Source organism: Colias croceus, chromosome 4, assembly GCF_905220415.1.
Source record: "Colias croceus chromosome 4, ilColCroc2.1".
NCBI lineage: Eukaryota > Metazoa > Arthropoda > Insecta > Lepidoptera > Pieridae > Colias > Colias croceus.
The window spans coordinates 6,334,443-6,361,790 of NC_059540.1; the positions used below are offsets into that span (position 1 = coordinate 6,334,443).

The 27,348-nt window shown below is 35.8% G+C and overlaps 3 protein-coding genes across 3 annotated transcripts in view; all 3 read right to left on the reverse strand.

The window, feature by feature from the left end:
- Positions 1–45: 45 nt before the first annotated feature.
- On the reverse strand, positions 46–2,523 carry LOC123691318 (probable serine hydrolase). Its single transcript, XM_045635649.1, has 3 exons — positions 2,144–2,523; positions 1,264–1,480; positions 46–1,001 (listed from the first exon to the last, which is right to left on the reverse strand). The coding sequence occupies exons 1-3, from the start codon at positions 2,270–2,272 to the stop codon at positions 316–318; spliced, it is 1,032 nt and encodes a 343-aa protein (XP_045491605.1). The 5' UTR covers positions 2,273–2,523; the 3' UTR covers positions 46–315.
- A 759-nt stretch (positions 2,524–3,282) lies between these two features.
- Positions 3,283–6,908, reverse strand: LOC123691319 (probable serine hydrolase). The gene is made up of 4 exons (XM_045635650.1): positions 6,770–6,908; positions 5,658–5,865; positions 4,810–5,500; positions 3,283–3,391 (listed from the first exon to the last, which is right to left on the reverse strand). Exons 1-3 carry the CDS (start codon positions 6,872–6,874, stop codon positions 4,818–4,820), a joined length of 996 nt encoding a protein of 331 aa, XP_045491606.1. The 5' UTR covers positions 6,875–6,908; the 3' UTR covers positions 3,283–3,391; positions 4,810–4,817.
- A 1,299-nt stretch (positions 6,909–8,207) lies between these two features.
- LOC123691317 (probable chitinase 10) overlaps positions 8,208–27,348 on the reverse strand; it is a 29,073-nt gene continuing 9,932 nt past the window's right edge. The window contains exons 16-50 of the mRNA XM_045635648.1: positions 26,802–26,990; positions 26,435–26,697; positions 25,992–26,213; positions 25,544–25,852; positions 25,017–25,236; positions 24,366–24,569; positions 23,896–24,066; positions 23,413–23,607; positions 22,954–23,142; positions 22,745–22,816; positions 22,376–22,564; positions 21,941–22,071; positions 21,335–21,554; positions 20,696–20,811; positions 20,360–20,528; positions 19,966–20,142; positions 19,603–19,814; positions 19,120–19,398; positions 18,833–19,030; positions 18,457–18,656; positions 18,079–18,372; positions 17,601–17,734; positions 17,066–17,277; positions 16,588–16,723; positions 16,320–16,462; positions 15,783–15,983; positions 14,858–15,149; positions 14,506–14,618; positions 14,056–14,193; positions 13,576–13,715; positions 11,907–12,037; positions 11,281–11,492; positions 10,535–10,804; positions 9,923–10,102; positions 8,208–9,562 (exon numbers count right to left, since the gene is read on the reverse strand). Of these exons, the coding sequence (XP_045491604.1) occupies positions 9,290–9,562; positions 9,923–10,102; positions 10,535–10,804; positions 11,281–11,492; positions 11,907–12,037; positions 13,576–13,715; positions 14,056–14,193; positions 14,506–14,618; positions 14,858–15,149; positions 15,783–15,983; positions 16,320–16,462; positions 16,588–16,723; positions 17,066–17,277; positions 17,601–17,734; positions 18,079–18,372; positions 18,457–18,656; positions 18,833–19,030; positions 19,120–19,398; positions 19,603–19,814; positions 19,966–20,142; positions 20,360–20,528; positions 20,696–20,811; positions 21,335–21,554; positions 21,941–22,071; positions 22,376–22,564; positions 22,745–22,816; positions 22,954–23,142; positions 23,413–23,607; positions 23,896–24,066; positions 24,366–24,569; positions 25,017–25,236; positions 25,544–25,852; positions 25,992–26,213; positions 26,435–26,697; positions 26,802–26,990 (6,794 nt within the window). The 3' untranslated portion in view covers positions 8,208–9,289. The remainder of the gene's footprint in view (positions 9,563–9,922; positions 10,103–10,534; positions 10,805–11,280; positions 11,493–11,906; positions 12,038–13,575; positions 13,716–14,055; positions 14,194–14,505; positions 14,619–14,857; positions 15,150–15,782; positions 15,984–16,319; positions 16,463–16,587; positions 16,724–17,065; positions 17,278–17,600; positions 17,735–18,078; positions 18,373–18,456; positions 18,657–18,832; positions 19,031–19,119; positions 19,399–19,602; positions 19,815–19,965; positions 20,143–20,359; positions 20,529–20,695; positions 20,812–21,334; positions 21,555–21,940; positions 22,072–22,375; positions 22,565–22,744; positions 22,817–22,953; positions 23,143–23,412; positions 23,608–23,895; positions 24,067–24,365; positions 24,570–25,016; positions 25,237–25,543; positions 25,853–25,991; positions 26,214–26,434; positions 26,698–26,801; positions 26,991–27,348) is intronic.

The following is a 27,348-nucleotide window of genomic DNA, read 5'->3' on the forward strand; positions in this document are numbered from 1 at the left end:
GTTTATTATAAACTTTTTATACAATAAATAAATACACACAACACATACATCCATCACAATATATTTAAGATCACAAAATCATGTATAATTGATTAGTGGTATAACATACCTTTGCCTATTGTGTACCATTTAACGCTTTTTAAAGATGCTTTTAATTGTTTACATGACAAGTTAACATATATGTACAAGCTTCTTTGGAAGTGAAATCTATAACTTATATTAAATAATAAATACTGAAATTAATTTTTTCTATACATTTTCCCTATAAACATGTACTTAGTTCATAATTTTCCTAAGTAACTATAAACATGTAGTTCATATTATGAATTTATATTTTTCTAAAAATTTCGTCATAATAGGCGCTACCAAATCAGGGTTGTTCAAATGAACATGGTGTGTACCAGGAACAAAGTGACATTCAAAGTTTTCATTATTCTTTTCTAAAGTTTCTCGAAGCTCCACTGCAAACGGATCCGAAGCGTATGGAGAATCAATAGCTTTAAAATAAGCGGTCGGACACTTTAATCGCTTTACAAGTGTTTCTACAAACATTTTATTTTCGGGCATGAATAGGGTGTGCTTCAAACGAGCATCTCTATTAAAATAGTATTTATTGGGATCTCCCGATGATGCTTTCATTCCTCGCTTCGCAAGATGGTGAACACTTTCCATTGATACAGATTTTTTAGTCCCGTAATGCCATCTCTTTACAAATTCTTCCAAAGTATAAGAAGGTGGCTCAGCATCAGTTCTAGTTTGTGCAATTTGGATTTTACGAAATAGTTTTGGGAACCTTTCAACTACTTGATCTAAGTCATAATCGTCTGTGATAATATTGTCAATAGCGATAAAAAAATCTACGTCTTCTGGAAACACGCAAGCGTAACGCATCCCCGCGATGGATCCCATTGAATGACAAAGCAGGGATACCTTATCCCACTGAAAATGATCCCTAATAGTTAGTATTAAACGTGCAAAGTCCCATGGATAGTATTGCATACCTGAAAAGAATGGAAATTACGATTAAAATAGGAACTTAACAGGTAATTCTAATCAATACCCGCGGCCTCATCATTAAAGCGGCTCCGGCTACGGAACACAGTGGGGTTTTAGTCGGTAAGAATCCGACATAACCCACGGCTCCTTCCCCGGGGGCCGTGGTTATCTTTGGAAGATTTCCCCACTATAAAAAAAGGTAAGTATATAATTATGTAGTATGCAAAAGTACAATAGGTAAGTAGTTATAATTTAGGTATATTTTACCATGTGGATACCACGATGATAGTCCATGTCCCGGGAAATCAATTGCTATTATAGGAATTTTCTGGTAGAGTAATGGCGCCAGAGTGTCCCAGGTGCCGGCGTTGTCCTGCCAGCCGTGCAGGGCCAGTATTGGTCTGCGTCCGTCCACGTCTCCCCACGCTTTCCCAGCAATGTGGCCCCATTGTACTGGTATTTTAATTTCTTTTACAGGCACGGTCTACAATAATAATGATTATTTATTAGTCGCTGCGCCCCGCGTTTGAGTTTTTCTTTTAATCCTAATGTTCCTGTGGGAAAATCTGTTTAAAAATAGCTTAAGTTACTCTTTATAAGCAGCTCTATTTTTTGATAAGGGGTGGGTTAGGTTAGAATATAGAATGGAAAGACGCTACATAGTTAGGTACCTATTACTACAAATTCAACTCAATTTTTTGGATTGGGTTAAAGAAAGATAGTTATTTTTTATACCGCGAATATAATGTATTAGATTAGATTATTTCATACATTTATTCGAAAAAATTAACAATTTCTTTAAATCATTTAGGTAGGTAGGTGTTAAGGCAATTGAGCATTATTCAAAAATATTTGAATACATATAGCAAAATTCTTAACATTAAGTTGGTACCTTATAGATATCTGTAATATATATTTTTAAAATAGCATAATTAATCATAAACATTAATATTAAATAATAAATAACTAACTACTTACCAAATATAAAAAAGGTAGGTAGGTCAGTATAAGGAATAAAATACCTAGGTATCTATAGGTACTGGAATTAGTTATATAGGTATATAATAAGTACAAATTATATGAAAAATATATATTTAATTTTTACTTAGTAGTTACTAATTAGTAGATAATATTAAATAACACTCACCGTTGCAGTATGCAATAGTTTGCATCCTGTATTTTCACAACAATTTAAAACAGATCTTATTGTTTGTATTTTAGAGTTCAAAATGATTGGTTTCATAAATCGGTGCGCCATCTTGGTTGAAATATTCATTGTTTATATTACCTATTGTTAGTAAAATTCTTATGCTATTATCATAACCTATAACGCGTTATAGGTTATACGATGATATTGACCTAATTCAAAATAGTCTCGCTCGTGAGAATATTATTTCATCGCGACTGTATATATAGAAATTAAATAACACTCCACGATTTGTTTTAGTTAAATCACTGGGTTAAAATATATAAGTATACCTAATACTTGAATGAAGTCAGAATAAAACTACGAGTAACTGCGTGTTTTACTTTGCGTTAGGCTTAGGAGTCAAGGCCAGTTTTGTCATTCTCAGAATCTACAAATTTCATTTAATTCATCGTTACTGTATAAAATTGTTCATAGACTTTGTACTTATATTATCATAAAAGTAGGAATGATGTTTGATCTACATGATAATGACTAAAGTACTTATTATCGTTTATCATTTTCGCATCGTGATTCGTGATAGGTATCTTCACGACCAAACATCCAAGAAACATCCCAATGATGAAATAAACCAATGTTATGTGTATACTTACGGACATATTTTTATTTTTTAACCAACTGAATAACACCTCATCGTTACTTAGAATTAACAACTTTGTTCAATCTTTAGAAAAGTTTAAAAAATTAAACGCATATTAACCAACCTAAGGGTTCCATAGGTACCCTTAAGGTAGTAGGTAAGTAGGTGGTTTTAATCAATGACTATTATACTAGTTTAATTCCGTAATTTTTTGTATATCGTATAACAACAGTATTACAATATAGGAATTAATATTGTAATACTGTGGTATAACCCTTTACTACTAAGTATATTACTTGCTCTGTGCCCTTTACAACCAAATTACGCCTATTGGACAGGTTAATCAAAAAGATGAAATCAAAAAGAGAATTAAATAATTTATATAACATATACCTACCTACCTAGTTATAAATTATAATTATAGTATTCATAAATAAATAAGTGCTAGGTAGTTTTCTAAATAATATAACCCTTTTATTTCTACAAATTTTATTACAGAATTCTTTGTGTTACATATAAAATCAATGAACATTTTACAGATTTCTTTGATTAAAATCGTACTTAGGTGTTTTCCACCCATAAAAATGAAAGTAAATATACCTAGTTAGGGTCATTGCGCCTGTTCGCGTCCACCTGCCTATTCGCGTCCATTTTGCGGACATCTTTTAGAAAATTCACGAAAATAAGTATACTTTAAGTAAAATTGTAATAAGAAAAATTTCCGATAATACCTCAATGTATAAGAGATATGCACACATATTCAAAATATGCCTGCGGACCGCCTATCCTATTAAAAAAAATATTTAATTTTGGCTATTAAACGAGAGAGCTAAAACGCGCGGGATTTTGAGAAAAAAAATAGTGCGCAGCGTCGCGCTTGACGGTAAGTATCTTATTGTTAAATGTGAATTTTTGAATATGTAACTCTTTCTTTACTTTGCTAACAAAAGATGGAATAGTATGGATTATAAATCAACTTATTTACTTTACAATTAATAGCTAAAATAAGGTGGACGCGAATTACTACACCGAATTTGTACAACTTCCATTTTGCGTCCACGGTGGGCGCAAACTATACCCTTAGTGCATAACAATAGAACATATTGCGTCCACATTGTTTTTCATTACGTAGCAATGAATTGTTTGTTAAAATATGTAATTTAAAATAGATAGTAAATTTTTGACTAAGACTACAAGTTGATAATTTAAATTTTCATTCAAATTAGCAAATTTTTATGCTATTTTTTACTTTGATATCCGTCCGTCTGTATGTCCGTCTGCTGGTCTGTCTTTCTGTCAAAACCCTTTTTCTCAGTAACGAGTGGAGGTATAAAGCTGAAATTTATATTGAATACCTACTCAAATCTACGGTCCCTTGAAGCAGTGAAAAAATCAAACTTAGAAGCCAAAGCAATCAAAAGATACAGCCGTTTATGCTACAAATTTTCGCAAATTTCGACATTTGCAAGGAAATCAAAACCTACAGGGTACTTTACGTGAATACAGTCACTTGAAGTTTGGTACGAAGCAACGTCTTATAGCACAAATAAGGGAAATATTGAAAAAATAATCATTTACAGTTAAAACATATGAAAAAAACAGGATGATACCTACGGAACCCTCAGTGTGCAAGTCGCACTTGCATTTGGCCGGTTTTTATTAAATAACTATATTCGTTAACAAATAATTTATTTAAATCTAATTTTTATTTGCATTTATCTGATAAAATATCACCCAATACACTCTAAATTCCTTTTCTAAGCTGGTGGACGCGAACTGGTCCACGGGTGGACGCAAACTGGAATTTTTGGACGCGAACTGGGTAAAACGCCTAATTCTGATATTTGTCTAGATAAATAAAAACCACATGATATTTCCAACACAATTGAAAGTAAATCTTAAAATAGACTATGTAACGAACACGTTACATAAATTTTGCGTTGAAATTTGTTCTGGAACATTTTTATTTTCTCCTTCAAACTTTCCAACTGCACTAAGTGGACGCGAACAGGCGCAATTACCCTAGTTACTTATTTAAATTAGTTTATATTTTCGTAAAAACATTTCGATGTGAGGTATTACTACATCTGGATTATCCAAATGTACGTGATGTGTACCAGAAATTAAATATTTTTCAAATTTCGGGTTGCTTTCTTCTATCGTCTTTTGTAATCGTGCAAAAGTGTTGCTCGTTGAGAATGGGGAATGAATTGCTTTTAAGAATAAGATTGGACATTTAGAACGCATCGTGAGCGCCTCTAAAAAAAATTTATCTTCGAAATCGTAATATGCGTATGATATACGACCGTCCTTGCTGAAATGATATTTTTCAGGATCATTTAACGATTTTTGTATACCTCGCTTCGCAAGGACTTTGATGCTTTCCACGGAAATAGATTTATTCGAGCCTTCATGCCATTTATGTATGATGTCATTGTATGTATACAAGGGTGGATCGGAATATGGTTTCTCTAGTATGGACTGAAGTTTACTTATAATTTTAGGGTAATTATCTACGAATTGTTTTATCTGATATTCCTCTGGGAACAGACAATCTATTGCAATTAAGTAATCTAAATCATCTGGAAATATGCAGGAATATCGAATCGCAGCTATTGATCCCATAGAATGGCCAAGAATAGTCACTTTATCCCATTGGTAGTATGTTTTTATAGCAAGTATCAATCGAACGGTTTCCCATGGATAGTATTGTAAACCTGTAAGAAATAAATACAAAATTTTAGTTTTTCTAAAAATAATATGCACAAGCAATATAAGTTTTTAATCAAGAAAGCCATGGCCAAGCCATTTTTTTATAAATTTGTTCTTAACACATATTCAGGTGTTATTGTACAGGAATATTAATATACCTACCAGGCCCATGCCACGATGACAATCCGTGTCCCGGGAAGTCGACGGCTAATATTGGAATTTTATCACAAAGCAACGGCGCTAGGGTGTCCCAGGTGCCGGCGTTGTCCTGCCAGCCGTGCAGGGCCAGTATTGGTCTGCGTCGTTCAGAGTCTCCCCACACCTTCCCAGCAACGTGTCCCCACGGGACGGGGATCTTAATTTCTTTTACCTAATTTAAACGAGCTTATACTTTAGCGTTTATTTAGACCATAAGTGCTAAGGTTACTTCATTTTATAAAACGGCTGCCTAAAATAATAGTACCTACATAACGCCAACAACATTTGTTAGTAGGTGTTATCACAATAATTATTAAGTATTCTGTGCTACTTATCAGATATATTATACTTATAATATCCTTATTTTGTACTTAAGTCGTCTATTAACTTTTTTTCTTTGTTTCTTTTGAACCTAACTACGTTAATTTGTGACACTAGGTATAAAAAGTAAATAATATTATCTAGATTCTAGTGTAATAAATTATTAATTAAAGATAAGATAAACCCCCATTATTTTCAAAATAAAACACAATGAAGAACACAAAGAAAAACTAACAATTGATTATGGGAACTGCGGTAGAATTTATAATAAGTAATTTATTTAAATTTAATAACTTAGTAGTTTATGTAAGTAGAGTATACTTAATAAATACAGTTAAATATAGAATAACAATTCTTCTCAGTCATTCCCTAGTTAGAAAAAATGTTGTGTGGTTTTATGAAACCACGGTAAAAGTGAAACTGTTCGAACGGTAGCGCATGTCGCGTGCCGAGTAGCTGGTATACCTACTCGGCAGCCGCGATACACGCGACATGCGCTACAGCCTACACAGACCAAAAAGTTTGAGACGATGTAATAAAAGTTTCACTTTAAAAAAATCTTAGTAGAATGTAAATGTTAAATATTCGATTTTAATCGAAATTCCCTAAAACGGTAGGTTCTCAATTCGTAGAGAGAGAAGGTATAGGTAATTATATTATGTATCTCTTACAGCGACGTTAATGAAAGAAGTCTAATTAACGTGAAAGTTTAAATTCATTAAAACTGAAAGCTTTTAAAATATTTTAATACTCACAGAAGTGTTGAAAAATCGGTTGTATGTAAAATTACCGAATCGATGCACAAAGGGCTTAATAGCAAAGGTTTGGAGGTTGCGAGTGATTCTGATTGAAATATTCATTGTTGTGCCAGCTGTGCAATTATGAAGAATGATGTTAGACTGAACACAACCGATCAATTAGAAAAGTAATTGTTTATATTCTACTGGTAAAAGGGCAAATATTTGCGTAATTAAGTATTCGTGTAAATATTGTTTATTCTCTCGAACAAATAAATGAAAACCTTGTAACTATAGGTCTATTTAATCGACGACTGTTTCAAAAAGGAAGTTTTGGGTTTAAAGTGTTGATTTAGAAGCGCTACAATTACGTAGGTAGGTATGTCATTTTAAAGTGTTATATTTTGCATGCTCAAGGTCCTAGAGCATGCAAAATATCAATAGATTTTATTTCAGCGACGTCCTAGACTCTAAATAAAATCTACGTTCATCTGACGATTTAATTGATGATTTTAAATTTATGGTATCGTCCCCTATATTAATCTGACGCGTAAATCCCAAAATCCCCGCTTGGGCTCCCCTACTACGTCAATAATTTTTGACGTGACAACGTCTTATAATTCGATAAAGCCGGCTGCACGCACGAAAAAACATGACTCATGCGGCGTTACCTCGATCTGACTCATCTGAGGCGTTCCATGTAAGGCTTGAAGTGCGAGCGAGAGCGCGGAACGAGCGACAAAGAAGCACAATCGGACGTTGTCACGTTCAACTATCGTCAGTAGTCCCGACTTTACAGACAACCAATTTTTTTTTCTCAGATATAGGTCTCATGTATGTTAGCCGCTTTTTCCTGGTTTTTGATATCCTAGCTACTAATATTATAAGCGTGAATGATGAAACTACATATGTTTTTATGTTGTTGTTATTTTTTATGCAAAACTAGCTTACCGCCCGCGGCTTCGCCCGCTTTGTCTAAAACCTAATAAATTATATACGAAAACCTTCTTCTTGAATCACTCTATCTATAAAAAAAACCGCATCAAAATCCGTTGCGTAGCTTGAAAGATTTAAGCATAGGTACAAAGGGACATAGGGACAGAAAAAGCGACTTTGTTTTATATGTACCTACTAGGTAGGTATGTAGTGTTAACTGATAAGTAATTTTATGAAAATAAGATTTTTATCAAATACTAGCTGTGCCGTGCGGTTTCACCTGCGTGGCTCCGCTCTTGTTGGTCTTAGCGTGATAATATATAGCCTATATTACTCGTGGATAATGTAGCTTTCGAATAGTTAAAGAATTTTTAAAATCGGTCCAGTAGTTAATGAGCCTATTCATTACAATCAAACAAACAAAGTTTTCCTCCTTATAATATTAGTGTAGAAACTGATCGGATCTGAATGTAATTTGATATCCGGGTAGTAAATAAATAAAACGCTTTTCTATTTGTATTCATTTTATTTTATACTATGTACCTATACATTTGAAAATGTACAATTGATGTGTTTACACTTTGTAAAATATTTCTTTTATAATGCTGAATGATACATAAATCTTTTCCAAAATGTTATTATGAAACACATAAATGAAAGTAATATTAACTTTACTTAGATAGTATATAATATATAGTATGGTAACATTTGGTAACTGACATGCATGTATAAAAAATATAGGTACTTAGGTATCTTATTACTTGAACTCAATTACATTAATTGGATTCGAAGGTGATAGTTAAGTAAAAATATCACGAAATTCTTTTTAAATAATCTAAGACTATTAAGACTTTATCTTATAACTCTAAATTGAGACTCGTTCTTACAACTAAAGTATGGCATGCTCGAAAGCATTTTGAGTATAGATTTAAAATTTTGACCAACATTAAACTTAAATCGAAATTAAGAAATATGAATGAAAATCAATCTGAAATCATGTTTCAGATACAATTCATATTTTTGAAATTATCCCTTAAAATATGTGTTTAAAAAACGACCATATTTTTGCTAATGTCAGCCTATCTTTTATACAAATAATAAGTACATACTTTTCGTAAGTAATAATATATTGGTCCATGGTAATACATAATTATTGCACCACTCTTACGCATATTGCAAATTAGTTCTAATGAGACTGTTGAACGACGATAAGATAAATTGTACAATGTAGACAGAAAATTTGTTCCACATGACGTCACATTGCACTGTGCTTTCATCATCACGAAGAATAGGAAGGTTTGACAAATCTTTAGTTGGTCAGTAACAATAGCTTATAGTGATATTATATCATACTGGAGTCCTTATCTAGTCTAATTATAGTTTTAGGACGTTTTCTAGCAGGGTTTTATTCTGACCATTTGTCGAGAAGTCTACGGAGTTGGTCAGTAGATAAAAATAGATTATAGTAAGATGCATCATCTTCGTCATTGGGCGAGTCTAACAGCTTTCAGCATCATTGGTTGAGAGAACTTTCAACTTATTGTTTTGAGTAAGTAGTATAAACCATGTTTGGGAGCAGCGCGGAAGTCCTTGGGATACAGTCTAGGCACACACAGCAGTACTCAACTCAGGTTCCATCAGTCCCAGTCTGAGCGCAGCTAGCAGTGATCTCGAACACTTACAAGAACCACGCCAGTCGTCCAGATCTAATGCCCATATTGCTGCACCACGTGTTCCCGCTTGGGAAAGTATTTTTCCCGCGCGGTGAGCTTCGCTGGGTATGAGGTAAGTGGCCCATTGGGTGCCGTCAGTTGCGTATGTACCGGTTGGGGTGGTCACTTCGCGCCAGCCACCTTTGAGCCACGCTTCGCATACCTGGAATGGTTTATTGGTTAGAGTTATGATGTTAAAATAAATGTTATAAGGTAGGTCCACACAGAATGAGTAGCCTCGTGCAAAATTTTCTGTGTGAAAAAGCTCGGAAAATGCTTTTTTCACATCGTTGTGAACTCGGCTCAAAATATGCAGCTACGACCACACTACGCGTGCTGATTCGCGAAGCTTGTAGCTCTGTGTGGAACCGACTATTGAATTCTTGTTTAATGAAAATAAAATGCATACTAAATTAATAAAAGCTCTGATGAATAACGTTCTTAAAAAAACACTAGGAAAATACCTGTAGCTATAGGTACATCATTACAAATTTAATTTCCCCAGCACCATATTCACACCCACCTCATAATACGCAAGGAAGCCGGGTACTTCCGTAGCTGGTTGCAGGTCTCCAGGCGCAACAGCAGTAGCGCCAAGCTCAGAACTGTCCCCGCGAAGTACGTACGAGCGACCATACGCAGGAAGACCAGCTACTACACGCCATGCTCCTACTGCGTTTGACCACCATTCTACTGTGGATTGCTGGAAAAAATATATAATTAGTATACATTTTGCTGGGTATTTCGTAATCAGTTACAGGCATACAAGCTGGTCTAGGATAATACCAAGTTAGCAAAAAACTGTACTTTGAGAAATCACACACCGCCCAAGTACTAACTTCATTTCGACAGTTGCATACATCCTACAACTTATACCTAGTAAGGAAACACAAATCACTAGTTCCACTTTATTTAGATTTTTATTTCAATTAACTACGAGCGGTTTCGAAACATCCTACAACTTACTTCCAACCTGCAACTGTCTCAATGCCTGCAACTGTCACATATGCCGAAGAGTAAGTGCAGAGGCTTTTTATTTAAACGATTTAAATTATTTATATCTTTCAATATGTAACAAATAATGTATTGCTGAATAACTACCACTATTTGATATGTGCACACACAAAGTACTCACCAAGCTCATATCATTGAACTCCGTCTTCTCCAAGGGCAGCAAATAGGCCGTCCTCTGAGTATTCGTGCTATAGTAATCATTGGCAGCGATTGAAACCCAATCCAATGCGGAAGTAAGAACTAATGGGTCATAGGCCAAAGCTGCTATTTCTGGGTTTGGCGCAACTAGCGCAGAAACTTCTAGATTATGACGACGAAGTGTCTTAGAGAGTAAGGTTATTAGTAGGGAGAAGTTATCTTTGTCTTCTGTATTGATGTTGTTGCAAGGAGCCTGCGGAAATAGAAATTTAAACAATATTAGGTAGTTACTTTTAGTAAGAAACCATAGGTCGAATTGATTAGTCTTTTTTATATTAGTGTAGGTAATTTGTAATTAACATTTACATCTCTAGAATATTATCACTTATCTTAATATATATAAATCTCGTGTCACAATGTTTGTCCTCAATGGACTCCTAAACCACTTAACCGATTATAATAAAATTCGCACACCATGTGCAGTTCGATTCAACTTGAGAGATAGGATAGTTTGAATCTCAAATCGTTTTAGAGAAAGCGGGCGAAGCCGCGAGCGGGAAGCTAGTATGTAGATATAATGTTATTACATTAACATTTTTATCAGTATCGTGTTATTTGAAAATTTCTTTTTTTATAAACTAAAACTAGTTTTTAAGTTAATGCATGATAAGTGAACGATTGTTTGCTTTAAATAATATAACAAAAAAAAAATATTGCGCTAATACTCACTTTCTTGCAAACGGGATATTGCCATGCAAGTTGAAGACCATCGAAATTCCATTTCTGTACAAACTTCAGAGCAGATCTCACAAATATCTTTCTGTTTTCGGGACTTGCCGCCATTTTGCTCCAGGCATCACCCTCCGAGTTTTCAATACCACCGACACCCAAAATTACTTTCACACCCTTCAATTTGTATTCAGTTATCTTGCCGTAGAAATCTAAAACAAAGAATATGACAATATGCTTAAATTTATTAAAACTAAGGCAAGAAGAAGCAAGAAAAGATGAAGAAGAAAGCATGAGCAAACGGCTCTCTAATTTGAAGGTTAGGTTACTTTACAATATGAATTCAATAAAATTTTTAAAAGTTTAGTATAACGTTAAGTATGATCTAAATCCAATCTAGTCTCTAATTCGTTATCTACTTAACTCAAAGTATACTCCTTGGACACAATATACTTCAAATTAGTTTGAACAAACTTCCTGAAACAAGGGTACCTACAAGACCAGTGCCAATTTGTTGCTTGTTGCTAGCTACCTAAAATTCTGAAATATCTTTATAAAGGTTCACCGTGGGTCAAATAACCTAACAAAATGCTCAAAGACCTTTCTAGAACAAAAAAGCTACTTACCATTAACCACATCGAGTTCAGGGTTTCCAGGTACCAAAGTATTGGAGCTATTGAGATGTGCCCATGAGTACACAAGGTGCGAGCAAAGCGCCGGGTCCACTTGGTCCGGCCCGAAGCTGCCGTTGTTCTTCCTGTATTGTATTAGTTTGATAAATTGTGTTTTTGGGGATATATTTTTAGAATTTTTGCTTGTTTGTTATGTGATATAAATTTATATTTCGAAACATGTAAATTTTGTCATAATGATGATAATTGATGAGGACAGATTTTGTAGATGTTGAGAAAGCTATGTTTATAATAATCCCAATCATTTTGGGATCATTATAAACATCTCAGATTACAAAATAAAAGACAGATGGAGCGTTGCCGAACTAAACCGAATGATTTATCGTCATTTTCAATAAAGCTATGTGTGCTGTCATTTCGCCGCTGCACTGTACGTACACGGTGCTTCTGTGTGCGTGTAATGTTACCAGATATTGAAAAATTTCCCAAATTTTTACCCGACTACGGAAAAAAGAGGGTTATGTTTTTCGAGTTTATGTATGAATGTATAATATTTCTTTGACACGCCCTGCAGTATAAACTGTTGGACCGATTTTGAGTTGTGAGGTTACATTGCAATCATCTGAATTAATATGTTAGTGGCGGTAGTGACGTAGGCTATATAAATAAATTAGCAGTCAAGTTTTAATTTTTATTTTAGTATAATTTCGGGTTAATGATATTTTTTTATAACATTGTAAAAATTCTTTTATTACATAAAGTACCTGCCTACTAAAGTTATATATGGACAAAATAATTGTATTCAATTTTTTATAATTGAATAAATTACATAAAAAAAGATTCAATTTTAACTAGTTATAATAATTATATTATTTTTTATGATTCAAAATATATGAATGCGAATAGCGGTAGTTTTTAGTCGAGAATACGGGACGTTTTACTTTCATTATATACCTACATCATGGAGTTCACATAAATTAAATCGCTAGCGAAAACGACTATGACGTTTTTAAGCTTTATAAAAGTCACAAAATAATTTATTATGCTTATTAAAATAATCTAATAATGATCATGAACCTTTAGTGGCTAGTGCACTATACAAATAATCATATTCACGATTGAAAAATACAACAGCATTACCCTGAAGATCTTTTAACCATTTCACCGTTTTACCAATAAAAATGGCAAATACATTTTCAAAATACTGGCAACATACTTTGAAGTTTTGTATTCCTTCATATCTGTAAAATTATGATTCGTATTATAGAAATAAATCAGCCAAATAATCTATAGAAAACCTGTGAAACGATGTTTTATCTTTTTTTTAGTTTTCGGGAACAAATTTTACAGCGTTTTATTAACACAAGACAGCATTTTTTTAATAAAATTGAAACCCTTTTTGACGTATTGCATGACACTATATGCGCTATAGCACTGGTGCAGCGACGTATTTGCTTTTGATTTCGTATTTTCTTTGACAAGGGCGACGGGCGGTTGTCATGCTCCATCTGTACTTTATTTTGTAATCTAAGATAAACATATTCATAACCACCCGCGTAGTCTATATTTTTTTAACATCTAGTTTCCATGGAAATTCGATATTAAAAAAAAAGAACAAACAAATATACTTTCTTAATTATAATATTATAGTAAGGTTATTTACCTGTAATAAGCCCAATTTGTGAAGTAGCAGGCGACGATCGGTTTTTCTTTAACTATGACGTTGTCGGTGCTGTCTTCAGACGCCAATTTTAAGCTAGACTTGGTCTTACAAGGAGATTTATCAGGCCAGTCACAGTGGTTCTGAGAAAAGTAAATTTCGTTAGTATACCGCCTTTTAGTAGTGTTATCTTCAAGTCAAGGCACGGTGGTGTTTAATTTAGCAGTTTTTATCAACCTTCAATTTATAAAAATAAAAATAGAATTCAGTTTCCGAAAATAACAAAGTTATTTTTTTATGTTTTTAGGGTTCCGGACCATAAAAGGAAAAAGACGGAGCCCTTATTTTCTATCCATTTACTTATTCTCTAATCAAGATTCTATCCTTTTAAATTAGTCTCTACTCAATATTTAACCATTTTTATACTATCCCCTTAAGAAATCTGATCTACTATTAATAATTGTCCTAACAAACAAATCTCACCTGGTTCCACAACAAAGGCGGTGGGCAGGACAGTTGCATGTACCGTCCGCCAACACACAGGTAGTACTTGCTGCAATCTGCGTCCGCGCGGAACCCGCTTGTGCAGGACTTGCCTTCTACTGAGCTTGATGGGACTACCTGTGGGGATGAAAATATCGACTTTAATTATTTGTTTGGTAATGGGAACTACCTATGTACGCATGTACGCACTTAAGTTTTTTTTTCACCTAAGTTATATGATAATTAGTAGAGGGACCTATTATTTCACCTATTATTACACCTATGGATGGTAAGGATATTTGCAGGTATGGAAAAATATAACACATATTGCGATTTATTGTTGCTATTGAGTTATTTTAAAGTAAAATTTATATCGTCAGCCTTGAAACGATAAATATAAAATTTAAAATAAACATACAGGAAATCAATATAAAATTAAGGGTACATTACCTCGATATCTGTTTCTAGTTCAGAATCTGCTAAAGATCCTGTAGTCGAACTTTCTGGTTCTGGTTCAACGTTTGGCGAAGATGTTGGTCCTTCGATGCTAGGCGGACTTGCAACTGTGTGTAAAATAACATGTTTCAAAATGGATTTTCGAGCACAAGAATATTTTATATAAATTATATTGATAAAATGAAAGATTGGATCACTTAGATAATTTGCTACTTTCACTAGAAAAAAAAAATGCACTGTAGAGGTTAAACTCAATTGCGGTTTAAAAAGTTACATATTTCCAATAGGTACTAACATAAGACGTTATAAAAACTAAAGATCTACTAAAGAACATAGTAAAACTCACGTTCTTCCAGCTGACACGGCGGCGGGGCGGTTTTTCCCCTCAGCACATGATTGACATTAGCCAGTAGCGGGTACTTCCCACACCCACAGAATCTTCCCGCGAAGTCATCCAGGTCCAGTGCCCATAGCATAGCCCCGGCGAGTCCCGAGGCTCGTGCGAACTCCGCCTTGTGCCGCACCATGAAGTCGTCGTCGAAGGACACCCACTGGTCGTGCAGCGTCGCGTACGGGCCCATGCGCCCGCCCGCGTCGCGCACTACCCGCCAGCCTTGGACGCGGATGCGCTCGCATATCTGTGCGGGGATTGTTTAATAAGTCTTACATAGTTATGATACACTAGCTTTCCGCCCGCGGCTTCGCCCGCGTTTTCAAAGAAAAACCCGCATAGTTCCCGTTCCCGTGGGATTTCCGGGATAAAACCTATCCTATGTGTCTATATGTGTGCTAAATTTCATTTAAATCCATTCAGTAGTTTTTACGTGAAAGAGTAACAAACATCCATACATCCATACTTACAAACTTTCGCCTTTATAATAGTAGTAGGATTCTGATTGCAAACTATGTGCACTGTAAGGGCATAGTACTTATTCATAAGGAGAAAAAAAGGTTGATTAGTTTTTTGTACAATGAGTGAAAAGAAACATGTTGATGAATAAAAAATATCAATATTTATAAAAACGGATTGAAGTTTATGTGAATAGTAAAAATTTAAGGTTAGCTGTTTTGCCTATGGTAGTTTTTGTGGATCTTTCTGACTTACATGTATGAGCAGAACTCACAGAAGCAATAGTCACATCTTTTACTTACTACACAAACAAAACTTTTACTTAGTTAATAACGAATACCCTATCTTTTTCAGATACAAATATTATATTATTGGCTACCACACTGTTAGAATCGTTTTAAGTAGCACGTATAAAACTTACCTCATAGAAGGCAAGGAAACCTCTTGCCCTAGTTTCATCACCAGCCTCTCCTCCCGCAGTGGAAGGTGAACCAATACCGCCGCTATTACCGGAGTCATCGCGGTTCTCGAGCAGAGAGAACGATTGTCCATATAACGGTACACCCAGTATGAGCTTGTTGCGTGCCGCGCCCTTTTGTATCCAGTAGTTGACTGTAAAGTTCTGCGGGTAGGAATAGAATACGTTAGTCATGTTACTTCAATCAGTAAAAGGTTTTTTAAATAATAAATAGTAATTGAAGAAATATTCTTATAGTTATCCTTTTTTTAAGTAAACTAATTTTTAATGTATATTAATAATAATATAACCTTATAATATATCCTTTTACAAAAAGAAGTCTTGAGTGAAATGTTTAACATTTAGCCAACTTCACTTTTTATGATTATACTTTTTCATCGTGACGTGTATCATAACCACCATAACGTACAGAAAAAAAATAACATTTCTCATCATTAAGTTTGACAATATTGACTTCTATTTGCAACACTTAATACGTACCACATTAGATGTCTTATCCTCATCTTCTTCGCCTGCGTACATGGGCGCCAAGTGGCCGGTCTTCTGGTCCCACTGGCCGTGGTAGTCGTACGTCATTAGAGATATCCAGTCCAAGTTCTTTGACAGTGTAGGTACATCGTAAGCTAAAAAGTAATATAATTATTAAACTGTTAATAGTTACTTAATTCTCTGAAGATAAAAAAAAATTATATAGATTATAAATTGCAAGATCATTTAATAAAATTGAAGAATTAAATTTAATATTTACCATAATCGATAACACGTTTGCTTGCAGACACTGCAGCAGTCAATAGCAGGCGTTTTCGTGAGAATGCTACACGCAGTTCTTTTACTAATTCAGCAAATCCGTGTTTGTCAGAAACTGGGCCCTTTTCACATTCCACCTAAAATGATATAGAAAATTAGTTTTGAATGGAACTTATATTGCCAATATGCGTGACTAAGTATGTGTACTTAAATCTAATTATGTAAGATGGAAAATAAAAATTGTTAATTCGTAATCGAAATCTTCATAATGTTAAATTCCTCTTGGAATAAGAGGCGAATAACTTCATCGAGGCTCGATTTTTTAAACAAAGCTTTAATTTAAGAAATCGAGGTTAAATCCATTTGGAAATGTAATAGAGAAAAATGAATCCAGGAAATTATTAGTTCTTTACAAAACGGAAAAGTACTTCACCAAAACACATCCAAATAAAGCAATAAAATAAACGCATCACACTCACTTGCCAACACTTCGGGTACTCCCAATCCAAGTCCAGGCCGTCAAACTGGTACGTGTCCAGGAAGTCCAACGCGTGCACAATGAACTTCCTCCTCGCGCCGGGATTGTTCACGAGCCGCGAGTACTTGTCACCCGCGGAGTCGTTCCAGCCTCCCAGACCGAGGAGTACACGGACACCTTGCTTCTTGAGGGCCACTACTTTTTCGTAGAACTCTGAAAAAAGATGGTAAATGGTGTATTGGTGAGGTAACGGGATTAGTTTTATTTGAATTTGGAATAGATGTACGAATGTGGTCTTTGTTCATATTCAAATAAAAAAAGAAAAGAAAAAATAAACTGAAGTGTCAAAGCAGAATATCGATTAGTTATTATGATAGTAAAAAATGCTCTAGATCAGAATTATATCAAGAAGCGGCTGCCTTAAAAAATTAATTGCTTGCAATTCATTTTGAACCCAAATGACTGTAGATAATACAATTGGTATTTAATATCATTTAATAACTGAATATATTACTGGATCCTAATATAAAACTTACTGTTTTCAACATCAAGCCAAGTATCATGAGGTTTGATGACGAGACGTGAGCTGTCGAGGACCGCGAACGCGTAGACGATGTGAGTGCAGAGAGATGGGTCGATGTCACTTGGAACGAACTTTCCAGGGCCGGGTCTATAATAAAAAAAAAATATTGTGATAGAGCAAATTAATTATGTATCTATCTTGTATCAGGAATATAATAAAAACTTATTGAAATAGTTTTAACGTGCACAAAACCATTATTGAAACAAAAAACGACGTGTGGCACTCTGTGACTGCCGAGGTAAAGCTATTGCATGCAATGCCTTCAAGCCACACCTGCGCCCGTCGGAGTGGGGAGCGTGAGGTTTTTTCGTTACGGAATTTCTCGATTCGGTCCCCGCGCTCAAGGCCCGCGATAGAAGCTATGCAATAGCTTAATATTGTGTGAAAAATAAGCGTACCTAAAAGAATAAATCAAATAAAATTCTAATTACCTGTACCACGCCCAATTAGTGTAGTAGCAGACTACTTTATATTCTTCTTGTTCATCCATTATAGGCGTATTAGGTGTCTGAGGAGCAAGTTGTGTAGTTGTCGCCATAGTTGGACGAGTGGGTGGACGAGCAGTTGGTCGAGTTGGTCTTGCAATTACTTCGATATCATCAAGGTCTTCATCAACATCATTCTGGGGATCGGGAAGTTGTGGTTGAACTGTGTCTAACTCCGAGTTGGGATTCAGGAAAGTGTCCTTGATGGCGTTCATGAGAGGATATTTTCCTTGGTTACATCTGCAAATGTTATTAATTTTAGTATGTAATAGAAATATTTCTATTAAAACTTTGACCGTTAATTTGGTTCTTCAAAATTCTTACCTATTCGTAAAGTCATCAAGGTCCAATGCCCAAACCATTCCACCGCCAAGGTCAAGAGACTTGATAAAGTTAACTTTCCTCTTAAGCATGTCTGCGTCGTCGAATGATACCCATTGGTCGTTTCTATATGCGTAAGGTCCCATACGTTGGTATGGATCCTTAATTTCGATCCAGTTGCGGTTAATAATACGATCGCAAATCTGGAAAAGAGGACAATAAATTAGCCATTAAGATGAGGAATAATAAAGAAATTAATAATCTTGGGTAAACTGGAACAAACGTAAAAATAACAATATAATGAAATGCTGAAGTGTGATGTGTTTAATATTAAGTTGATGTTGTTTTTTTATTTTTTTACTATTGCCACATAACATACCTCATAATAAGCCAAGAATCCACTAGCTCTAGTATATTCTCCGGCATCTCCTCCACCCAAAGCAGGTGCATTCAATCCACTCGCACCACGGTTGTTCCAGCCAGACATTGTTGTGAATGTCTGTCCGTACAGAGGCATTCCCATCACTAGCTTAGATGCTGGTGCTCCTTTTTCCATCCAATAGTGCATTGTGTAATTCTGAAAGAATTAAGAAGATATTTAAATTTTCTCACGTAGGTATTTTCGTAAGTACATAACAGTCGTAAAAAAAAATTATCATAACATACCGCATTGAAGTAAGTATTGTCATCATCAGGATGGTAATATAATGGAGCAACGTGTCCCGTCTTCTTGTCCCACTGGCCGTGATAGTCGTAAGTCATAACAGCGATCCAGTCCAAATGCTTCGCTAGTACTGGCACATTATATCCCGCGTCTATCACCATCTTGCTGGGAGATACCGCAGCAGAGAGTAAGAGACCCTTGGGTTTGAATACTGCTGAAAGTTCTTGAACAAGTTCACCGAACGCTTCCTTGTCTGAATCGGGACCCTTGGAACAGTCCACCTAAAAACATTTAAAATAACGTTTATAACATTTTTTTCTTAACCAAACCTAATCAAGTTATTACGATAATAGCAATGATTTGTTGTTTGAAATAAGAAAATGCTCTATAAGTTTATATCTTATTGACTTCGTTAAAAAAAATTGTTGATCCTGACAAATATAAATGTATCAGAAGAGAATTTAAACATTTTTCTTTAAACCTACCTGCCAGCACTTAGGATATTCCCAGTCAAGGTCCAATCCATCGAAGCCATACTTCTCAATGAACTGCAGAGCGTGAGATACGAAGCGAGCTCTAGCAGCGCGGTTGTTCACCAGCTTTGAGTACTTGTCACCCGCTGAGTCCTTCCATCCACCGATAGCGAGAGATACTTTGGTACCGTACTTCTTGAAGTCCACTACGCGTTCATAGAAATCTGAGGAAAGGATTATTATTAATTGAAGTATGGATAGGGTCAGGTGTAAATTTGGTCGATCGTGTAAATTTCATTTTTTTGGATTAGGGTAGATTCTAAAAAGTGTCTTGTAAATAATGGTGAATCATATCATTTCAAAATTCCAACTTACGATGTTCAGTATCAGCCCAAGGGTCGTGTGGAGTGAGAAGTCCATCGTCACCGAGAACTGCGAATCCGTACACGATATGAGTGCACAGGGACGGGTCGATGTCAGCGGGCGAGAACTTGCCGAGTCCGGGACGGTACCACGACCAGTTCGTGTAGTAGCACACCAGTTTGTAACGACCTATTATGGATATTTTTATTTATTAGCCTATTGTTTAGATTGATTTTATTAGTTTTTCTGATATAATATCTAACTATAAAATTTCTTAAAACATAATATAGGTACATGTTAATATTATCAAGCAAAAATAGAGTGAAGTATACTTACAAGTAAAAAAAATCCAAAAAGGCTTGCATTATTCATTATGGCATTTGGTCATAATACAAGGAAGACTTACTATTAAGTAGCGGAGGTCGCAAATTCTCATCTACCAATTCAGGAGGAGATGATATAACAGGGTCGTGGGGCTCTAACACTTGTTCCGGTTCAGGTAGAGCTGGTGCGCTTGTAGTTGGCGCTTTCACCGTGCACTGAGCGTTTTGTGGCCAGTCACAGATTTGCTTGTCCTGTTAGAAGTTAAAATTATTTAGTATTGATTTTATTTGGGAGCTGCTAAATTTTTTATAAATAACAGGAAACTGTGGACAGTTTTAAGTTACATATTCGTTATTAGCTTTAGAAGCTTATCCATATATTAAATGAAGATATAGTAAATTAATTAAATGAAGCTTACCTGGTTCCAATGTAAGCCGGGAGCACAAGCAAATTCTTCAAATTTACCGAAGAGACAGTGCATATATCGTGAGCAGTCAGTAGGATCCATTGCGTATTGTCCGCTTTCACAGAAGGCTGCAATAATAATTGAAGAAAATTTATTCATGACGAATAAGAACAAACAAGGCAAATGTAATCAAGAAGAAAGTTATGTAATTCAATAAATAAAGTCAAAAGAGGAAGAAGAGAATAAAGGGTTGTTCCCTGTATATGTAACTAACATTCTTTGTTTCGCTCGATTCGACATTAAACATACAAGGGAACTCTTGTATGACTGGAATGCAACACGTGGTAATATAACATCAAATGTAACACAAAACTTTCTAGGCTTATCCTCTACAAGCGGCGTGCTAGGTTTAGCAGTAGTGTTATCATAGACTTGGCAGCAGTCCATGCAGGTGGAACCAGTAGAGAACAACTGTTAAATTATTATCAACTTACTAGATTTGTTCCCCACAAGTGATGCGCTTGGCTTAGAGGTAGCTGCATCAAACCAGTGTAAGTTTTGCCAGTGGAGCCATAGGACGCCTCAGGCACAGAATACATAGTAGCTAAACGCTACCTCAAGTGGAAACAGTATAAGCTAAACTGCACTTACTAGGCTTCTCCTCCACCAGCGGCGCATTCGGTTTAGCAGTAGCACCATCAGCCACTTGCCGCCGGTCCGTGCACGCGTTGGGCGTGGGGAAGTCGCACTGCGAGCGGTCGCGGCGCCACACCAGGCCGGGCGCGCAGCTCTGCGCCACGAGCACGCCGTTCACACACACGTAGAACTTCTCGCAGCGCGGGTGCGGGTGGTACGTACCCGTGCGACAGTTCTGGGATGTTTTATTTTGTAAATTTTTAAAGAATGGAAAAAATTCGATCACTGTTTAAAAATTTTTATTTATAAAGCATTGAAATGCCTTTAAACCAAAATATCTTATGTTTTATTCTGTAGATTTGGATCGGGTTGGGTAAAGTGTAACTCTGAAGGGTTTAATAAGAAATATCAAATCAAGAGTCAAGGGTGGAAAAACATTTTTACTTATAAAAGTTAAAGATCTTTTTGTACTTATTTCTATAAAAGTTGGTGGAAATAATCCCTTTCGTATTTTAAGTAGAGAAAGTGTGGTCCACTTGCGTGTAATATGATATACCGAAAATCAAGAAAAAGTGTAATTGAAAAATTAGTATTGAAAAATCATAGATATAAGAGACTTACCGTCGGTGTCTGGTATTGTTCGTTCTGCGTCACAGATCTTCTGGTTGTAGTGGAAAATCTCGCTGTCGTTGGTCGCTTAGTGGTTGTACTATATGTCATTTGGTATGGCGATTTTGTGGTCACTTTGCTCACTGGAATTTAAAAGGAATCATTTATTATTGTAATCATGATCATTTTGACATTTAGTTCGCACACGACGAACTCGATAATTTACTTCGGGAAATACCTGCGCTAGGTAAACAGAAGGGTGAAGGAACCACCCGTCTGTTGCTACGCACTCATACTAAGACTAGGGACTGAGAGGTGAAGACTGAAGATGCTTTCGCATAATATAGGACTCGACTAATTTCTTTCAGACTCTAGGTTTACGGAACTGCTTTCTTGCGTACATCTAATACTACTACTAGACTACTAGGTCTACAGAAGAGTACACACCTTCGCACATAGCGAACTCAGCCCAGTCGCAGCGCTTAGAACGGTTATCCCAATGCAGGCCGGGCGGGCACAGCTGGCGGCGCCAAGTTCCGCCCACGCACAGTAAGTACGCGTCACATGTACTTGCTGCTGCGTGCATTTGGTTGCCGCCGCATGATTCACCTTCTAATGCGCCGTTGCCGCTTGGTGCTGGAATCATTTTGTCATATAAGTATATAACATTAGGGGAAACGGCAGTTGGTCAGTGGGCACTATTAATGACGGCAATAAAATTCTCAAGAATTAAGTAATTTTTTTCGCTTATAAAACATAAAAAGAGAATGATGATAAAATATTTATAATTTAAGTAGTTTAATCTAAAGAACTTACTTGTTGGTGGTCTAGGTGGTCTAGTTTGTGGACGCGTCGGTTTAGGTGTAGTCGTAGTTTTTTGTGTAGGTGCTAAAATAGAAAGGTACACAGTAAATTAAACGTTCAAAATGCTAAATTGAACGGGGCAACGAATATATCAAAGACATACATAGACATTGTTTTATTGATTGGATTAACAAAATTAATTATTATAAAAGTCCACTCACTAGGTTTATCCTGACAGCCCGCATATTTAGGCCAGTCACAATGCTTATTAGCTGCACTCCAGTGCAATCCCGGTGCGCACTGTTGACGTCTCCACGCTGACCCATCGCAATGTAAGTACGAGCCGCAATCACCAGCTACCGGCGCGTAGTCCTGTCCATTGCAGGGCTTGCCTTCGAGCGAGACTGTGCCTGTAGAGGTAAGCGAATATAGATCTCATTATATGGTTGGTAGAGTTGGTTTTAGTTTGATTCATCATGAACTCATATTAATTTTGTTGTCACTGCACTGCAGATAAATTGCTGGCTTTAAATCTATAATTTTGCATATGAGTGAAAACGAACGAAGTTGTTATGTGAAATTTAAAGGTTAAAAAAAGTTAAGTGCTAAATTAAAAAAAAAAATATTAAAGTCATTTTTTACCACCAAATATGCGAATGAAAAGAAATGTATGCAATTACCAGCTGATGTTGTAGGTCTTGCAGTGGTAGTAGTAGGTCTTTTAGTAGTAGTAGTAGTAGGTCTTGCTGTGGTAGTAGTAGTAGTAGTTGTTGTTGTTGTGGTGGTACGTCTGGTAGTGGTTGGTTTTGGCGGAGGTCGCGTCGTCCATGGAGCAGTGGTCGTTGTTGTTGTGCTTGCTTCACTTACTGAATTTGCTGAAATAATCATAAAAATAAAAAATATCGCAAAATAAATAAAACGATATGAAAAAGATATACACACAAAATTAAATTTGATATTAATGATAATAAAAAATTACAATATATTTAACGGAAGTATTTTTTTAAATCAAAGAAATATTTAAAAGAGTGTTATAAACCAATGACAAAAAAAAAATAGAAAACCATTGCAGACCGAAGACCAAGATTTCAACGGTAAGTTACGTCACTATTTGCTAAAATTAAAGAAAAATGAAGATCAATCAAGGATTAGGTATAATTTACCTGTACACATAGCAAAAGCAGGCCAGTCGCATCGATTAGCTCTCGAGGACCAGTGCAAACCAGGGGCACAACGATGCTTGCGCCAGTGACCGCCTTCACATTGTAAGTACGCTTCGCAGTCGCCTGGTGCGGCCTTGTACTCGCCCGCTACGCATACTGAGCCTTCTACACCTGTAGGGGGATGATTATTGTAAGTCAAAATTCATCATTTCCATTGTAGTTTTGCTGAGTAATGCTGATAGGCAATTATCTGTAAGGAACTTTACAACAACGACGATTACGACTAAAATAATATAGAATTAAATTTAAAGAAAGTCGTAAATTCCAATCGTAAATTTTGATCGGTATTTGGGTCTTTAAGTACTTTTTTGAATTATCATCATCAATATCAATATTTATAAAGCGTAAAGCTTTCAATTGTAAGTTTAATCGTCTTTTGAAGAATTTTATTTATTGAAACAAACTCCCACCTGTATCCTGTGAAGCTGGTTTTTTCGTAGTAGTGGTAGTGGTTATAGGCCGGCGTGTGGTTGTAGTAGTTGTACTGGGTCTAGAGGTGGTAGTAGCTGGTGGCCACCAGGTTTGCTGTGTAGCCTGTGTGGAAGGTGGTGTCCAGCTCGGCCAGGTGGTACTCGTGTGTTGTCCGTGATCGTGACTACCGCCAACTGTAGCACCTGGGTGATTTAAAATTAAAGTTAATGGATTTTCAGGCTATTCTATTAGTACTGTTACCATGAACGGTAATACGTATATGAACTGATTTATTTATTAGCAATTTTTAATTTATACTTAATATTATAAAGCTGAAGAGTTTGTTTGTTTGTTTGAACGCGCTAATCTCGGGAACTACTGGTCCGATTTGAAAAATTCTTTCGGTGTTAGATAGCCCATTTATCGAGGAAGGCTATAATAATATATATATAACAATAAGCTATATATCATCACACTACGACCAACAGGGGTGGAGCCACGGGGGTGAAACCGCACGGAGCAGCTAGTCATAAATATTTTTTAAAGAAACACACTCCACTAGTTCAACTTTTATTTCGATTATTATTAAAAAAAAGTTGAGTTTTTTTTTAGTAGTGGAGTGGTTGCAGATTGGTGTTAGTATAACGTACCATCAGACTCAGCAGGCGTAGTGGTAGGTGGTGCAGGTGTAACAGGTTCAGGTGGTCGTTCACAAGGTGCAGATGGAGGAGATGGCACAGCACGACCAAGCGCACGACCAGCAGCTCGCAGTAACGGGAACGGTTCCGCGCAACAGCGGTTGTTGAAATCGTCTAAGTCGATCGCCCAGGCTGTCACACCGCCAAGACCTTGACGGATACCCCATTCGACCTGAACAGAATAATGTTATAAGTACTAAAGGAGTGATTGTAGAATATATATAAATAAATATATTCCTATAAAGTATAAGATTAAAGCTGGTGTTTTGCTGACAAGATAACACATACATATACATATATTTTATGTGTTGGTAGATACTGAAAGCCTACGTTCATTACACATTATCTATAAGAACTGAATCTATTTGGTTTCGTAGTCAAAATCGTATAATCATGGAGCCACTTCATTATTAATAAGAATAATAAGAATATTTAAAACTCTCTAATTTTCAGACTGTTATAAAAATTCTTAAAATTACCTTTTCTTTGATTGATTTAGGGTCATCATATCCGACCCATTGATTATCTGAATACGCGTATGGACCAGCTTTATCCTGGCGCCCAGTTTTCCATCTAAGATTCTTTTCTCTATAACATATTTCATAATAAGCCAACATTCCAGGTTGTTTGGTAAATTCACCAGGTTCACCAGGTCCAGCTGCAGGAGATCCTGGGCCTTTAGGTCCGTCAGATTCAGCTAAGCGATAAGATTGACCGTAGAACGCTAATCCAAGAAGTAGTTTATTCGGATCGGCACCACCGCCGATTAAAGCTTTAATGGCATATTCCTGAAAAAAGATGATGTTTTAAATACGATAGAGCAACTCTATTTAAAATTGAGTGCAGTTAAATTTAACCATAAATTAATAGGGGGTAATTTTAAAACAGAACTTTAAAATCAACAAAAGGCAGGTACAAAAAACTTACCACAGAATAATAAGCAAGGGCATCCTTCTTGAAAGGCACCAACGGCGTATGATGCGCAGTGGATCGTTCCCAACCACCATGATAGTCATACGTCATCGCGCTCATGAAGTCAACCGCTGCTGATATAGCGGGCAAATCGTATGCGGTTTCAATAACTTCTTTGTATCCGGAGAGAGCCACGCCCAGTTCCATGTCAGCTCCGTGCAGGGCTTTAGAGAGTTCCTTTAAGAATTTTTTTTGGGTAAGAATTTGGGTACTTCTAAGTCATCTTGATGTGTATTGGACATAATACAATTTTGAATTTTTTTGCTCATACTTTTTTAAAATTAGTTTCAGTCAGTTCATGGTTTAGGAAACAAAATAATTTTATAAGCAAAATATGTAGACGTTTACATTCAGAAATCTTAAAAGGCTAAAAAATAAAAAGTACTTAAAATAATTACCTTGACGAACTTCGCAAAGTTGGCAATATCAGATAATGCACCCTTTTTGCAATTACTTTGCCAGCAAACTGGATAATTCCAGTCCAAATGAAGACCTTTGAAATTGTACGCACGAAGGAAAGGTATGAGTTTGTCAATGAATTTAGCTCTAGACACTGGGGATGATACTAATCGCGAATACTTGTCACCAGCAGAATCAGTCCAGCCTCCCAATCCCAAAAGAATTGTTACGTCACTTAGAGAAGTAACCCTTTCATATAGATCTGAAATAAAAATAGTTATGTATTTAATTATTGATGACCTCTAAAAATGGCAGAGTTCAAAAAAAGTTCATTGTCAACTTAGTATAACACCTAAAAATACTTACTGTTAGTGATATCTGCCCAAGGATCGAACTCCTTAGCAATAAGATCGTCTGGGCTTAAAGACGCATACGCGTACACAATGTGGGTACAGAGTCTAGTGTCAATTCGTTCTGGTACAAACTTGCCATCCCCTCGTCTATAGAAGGCCCAGCTTGTCATATAACATACCACTTTCTTGTTATTCTCTTTTCCTATAATATATTAATAAATAATTAATGTATATATACAAACATACAAAATAAGAAGAAAAAAAATATTAATACAATATCAAGTTTAGAAGAATTTGTATCAGCTCAAAAATAAAGCAAGACAGGTGTATTAAAATATTAAAAAATAGGTACCTACCTGAAATATGATTGGAGAGCGAATTTCCAGTTATAAGGCGGTAAGAAGATTTTGTATTATGTGAATAATTAGTCGAAGCAGCTGTTGACCCTTTAGCATGTTTGTTAGTAAGTGGAAAAGAAGAGCGATACTTTAATTTTCTATAATCGAAATAGTTTCCTGAAGATGGTTGAGCTAGTAGAAGAAGAAGCAGAAATAATAGTT

Bases quoted from the DNA above. Each gene is read 5' to 3' on its own strand.
- LOC123691319 (XM_045635650.1), bottom strand. From the start codon at position 6,874: ATGAATATTTCAATCAGAATCACTCGCAACCTCCAAACCTTTGCTATT. The intron at 5,866-6,769 runs GTGAGTATTAAA...CGTTTAAATTAG, and splicing joins ACCGATTTTTCAACACTTCT to GTAAAAGAAATTAAGATCCC. The intron at 5,501-5,657 runs GTAGGTATATTA...TATTTCTTACAG, and splicing joins GTCATCGTGGCATGGGCCTG to GTTTACAATACTATCCATGG.
- LOC123691318 (XM_045635649.1), bottom strand. From the start codon at position 2,272: ATGAATATTTCAACCAAGATGGCGCACCGATTTATGAAACCAATCATT. The intron at 1,481-2,143 runs GTGAGTGTTATT...TTATTATTGTAG, and splicing joins AACTATTGCATACTGCAACG to ACCGTGCCTGTAAAAGAAAT. The intron at 1,002-1,263 runs GTAAAATATACC...CATTCTTTTCAG, and splicing joins ATCATCGTGGTATCCACATG to GTATGCAATACTATCCATGG.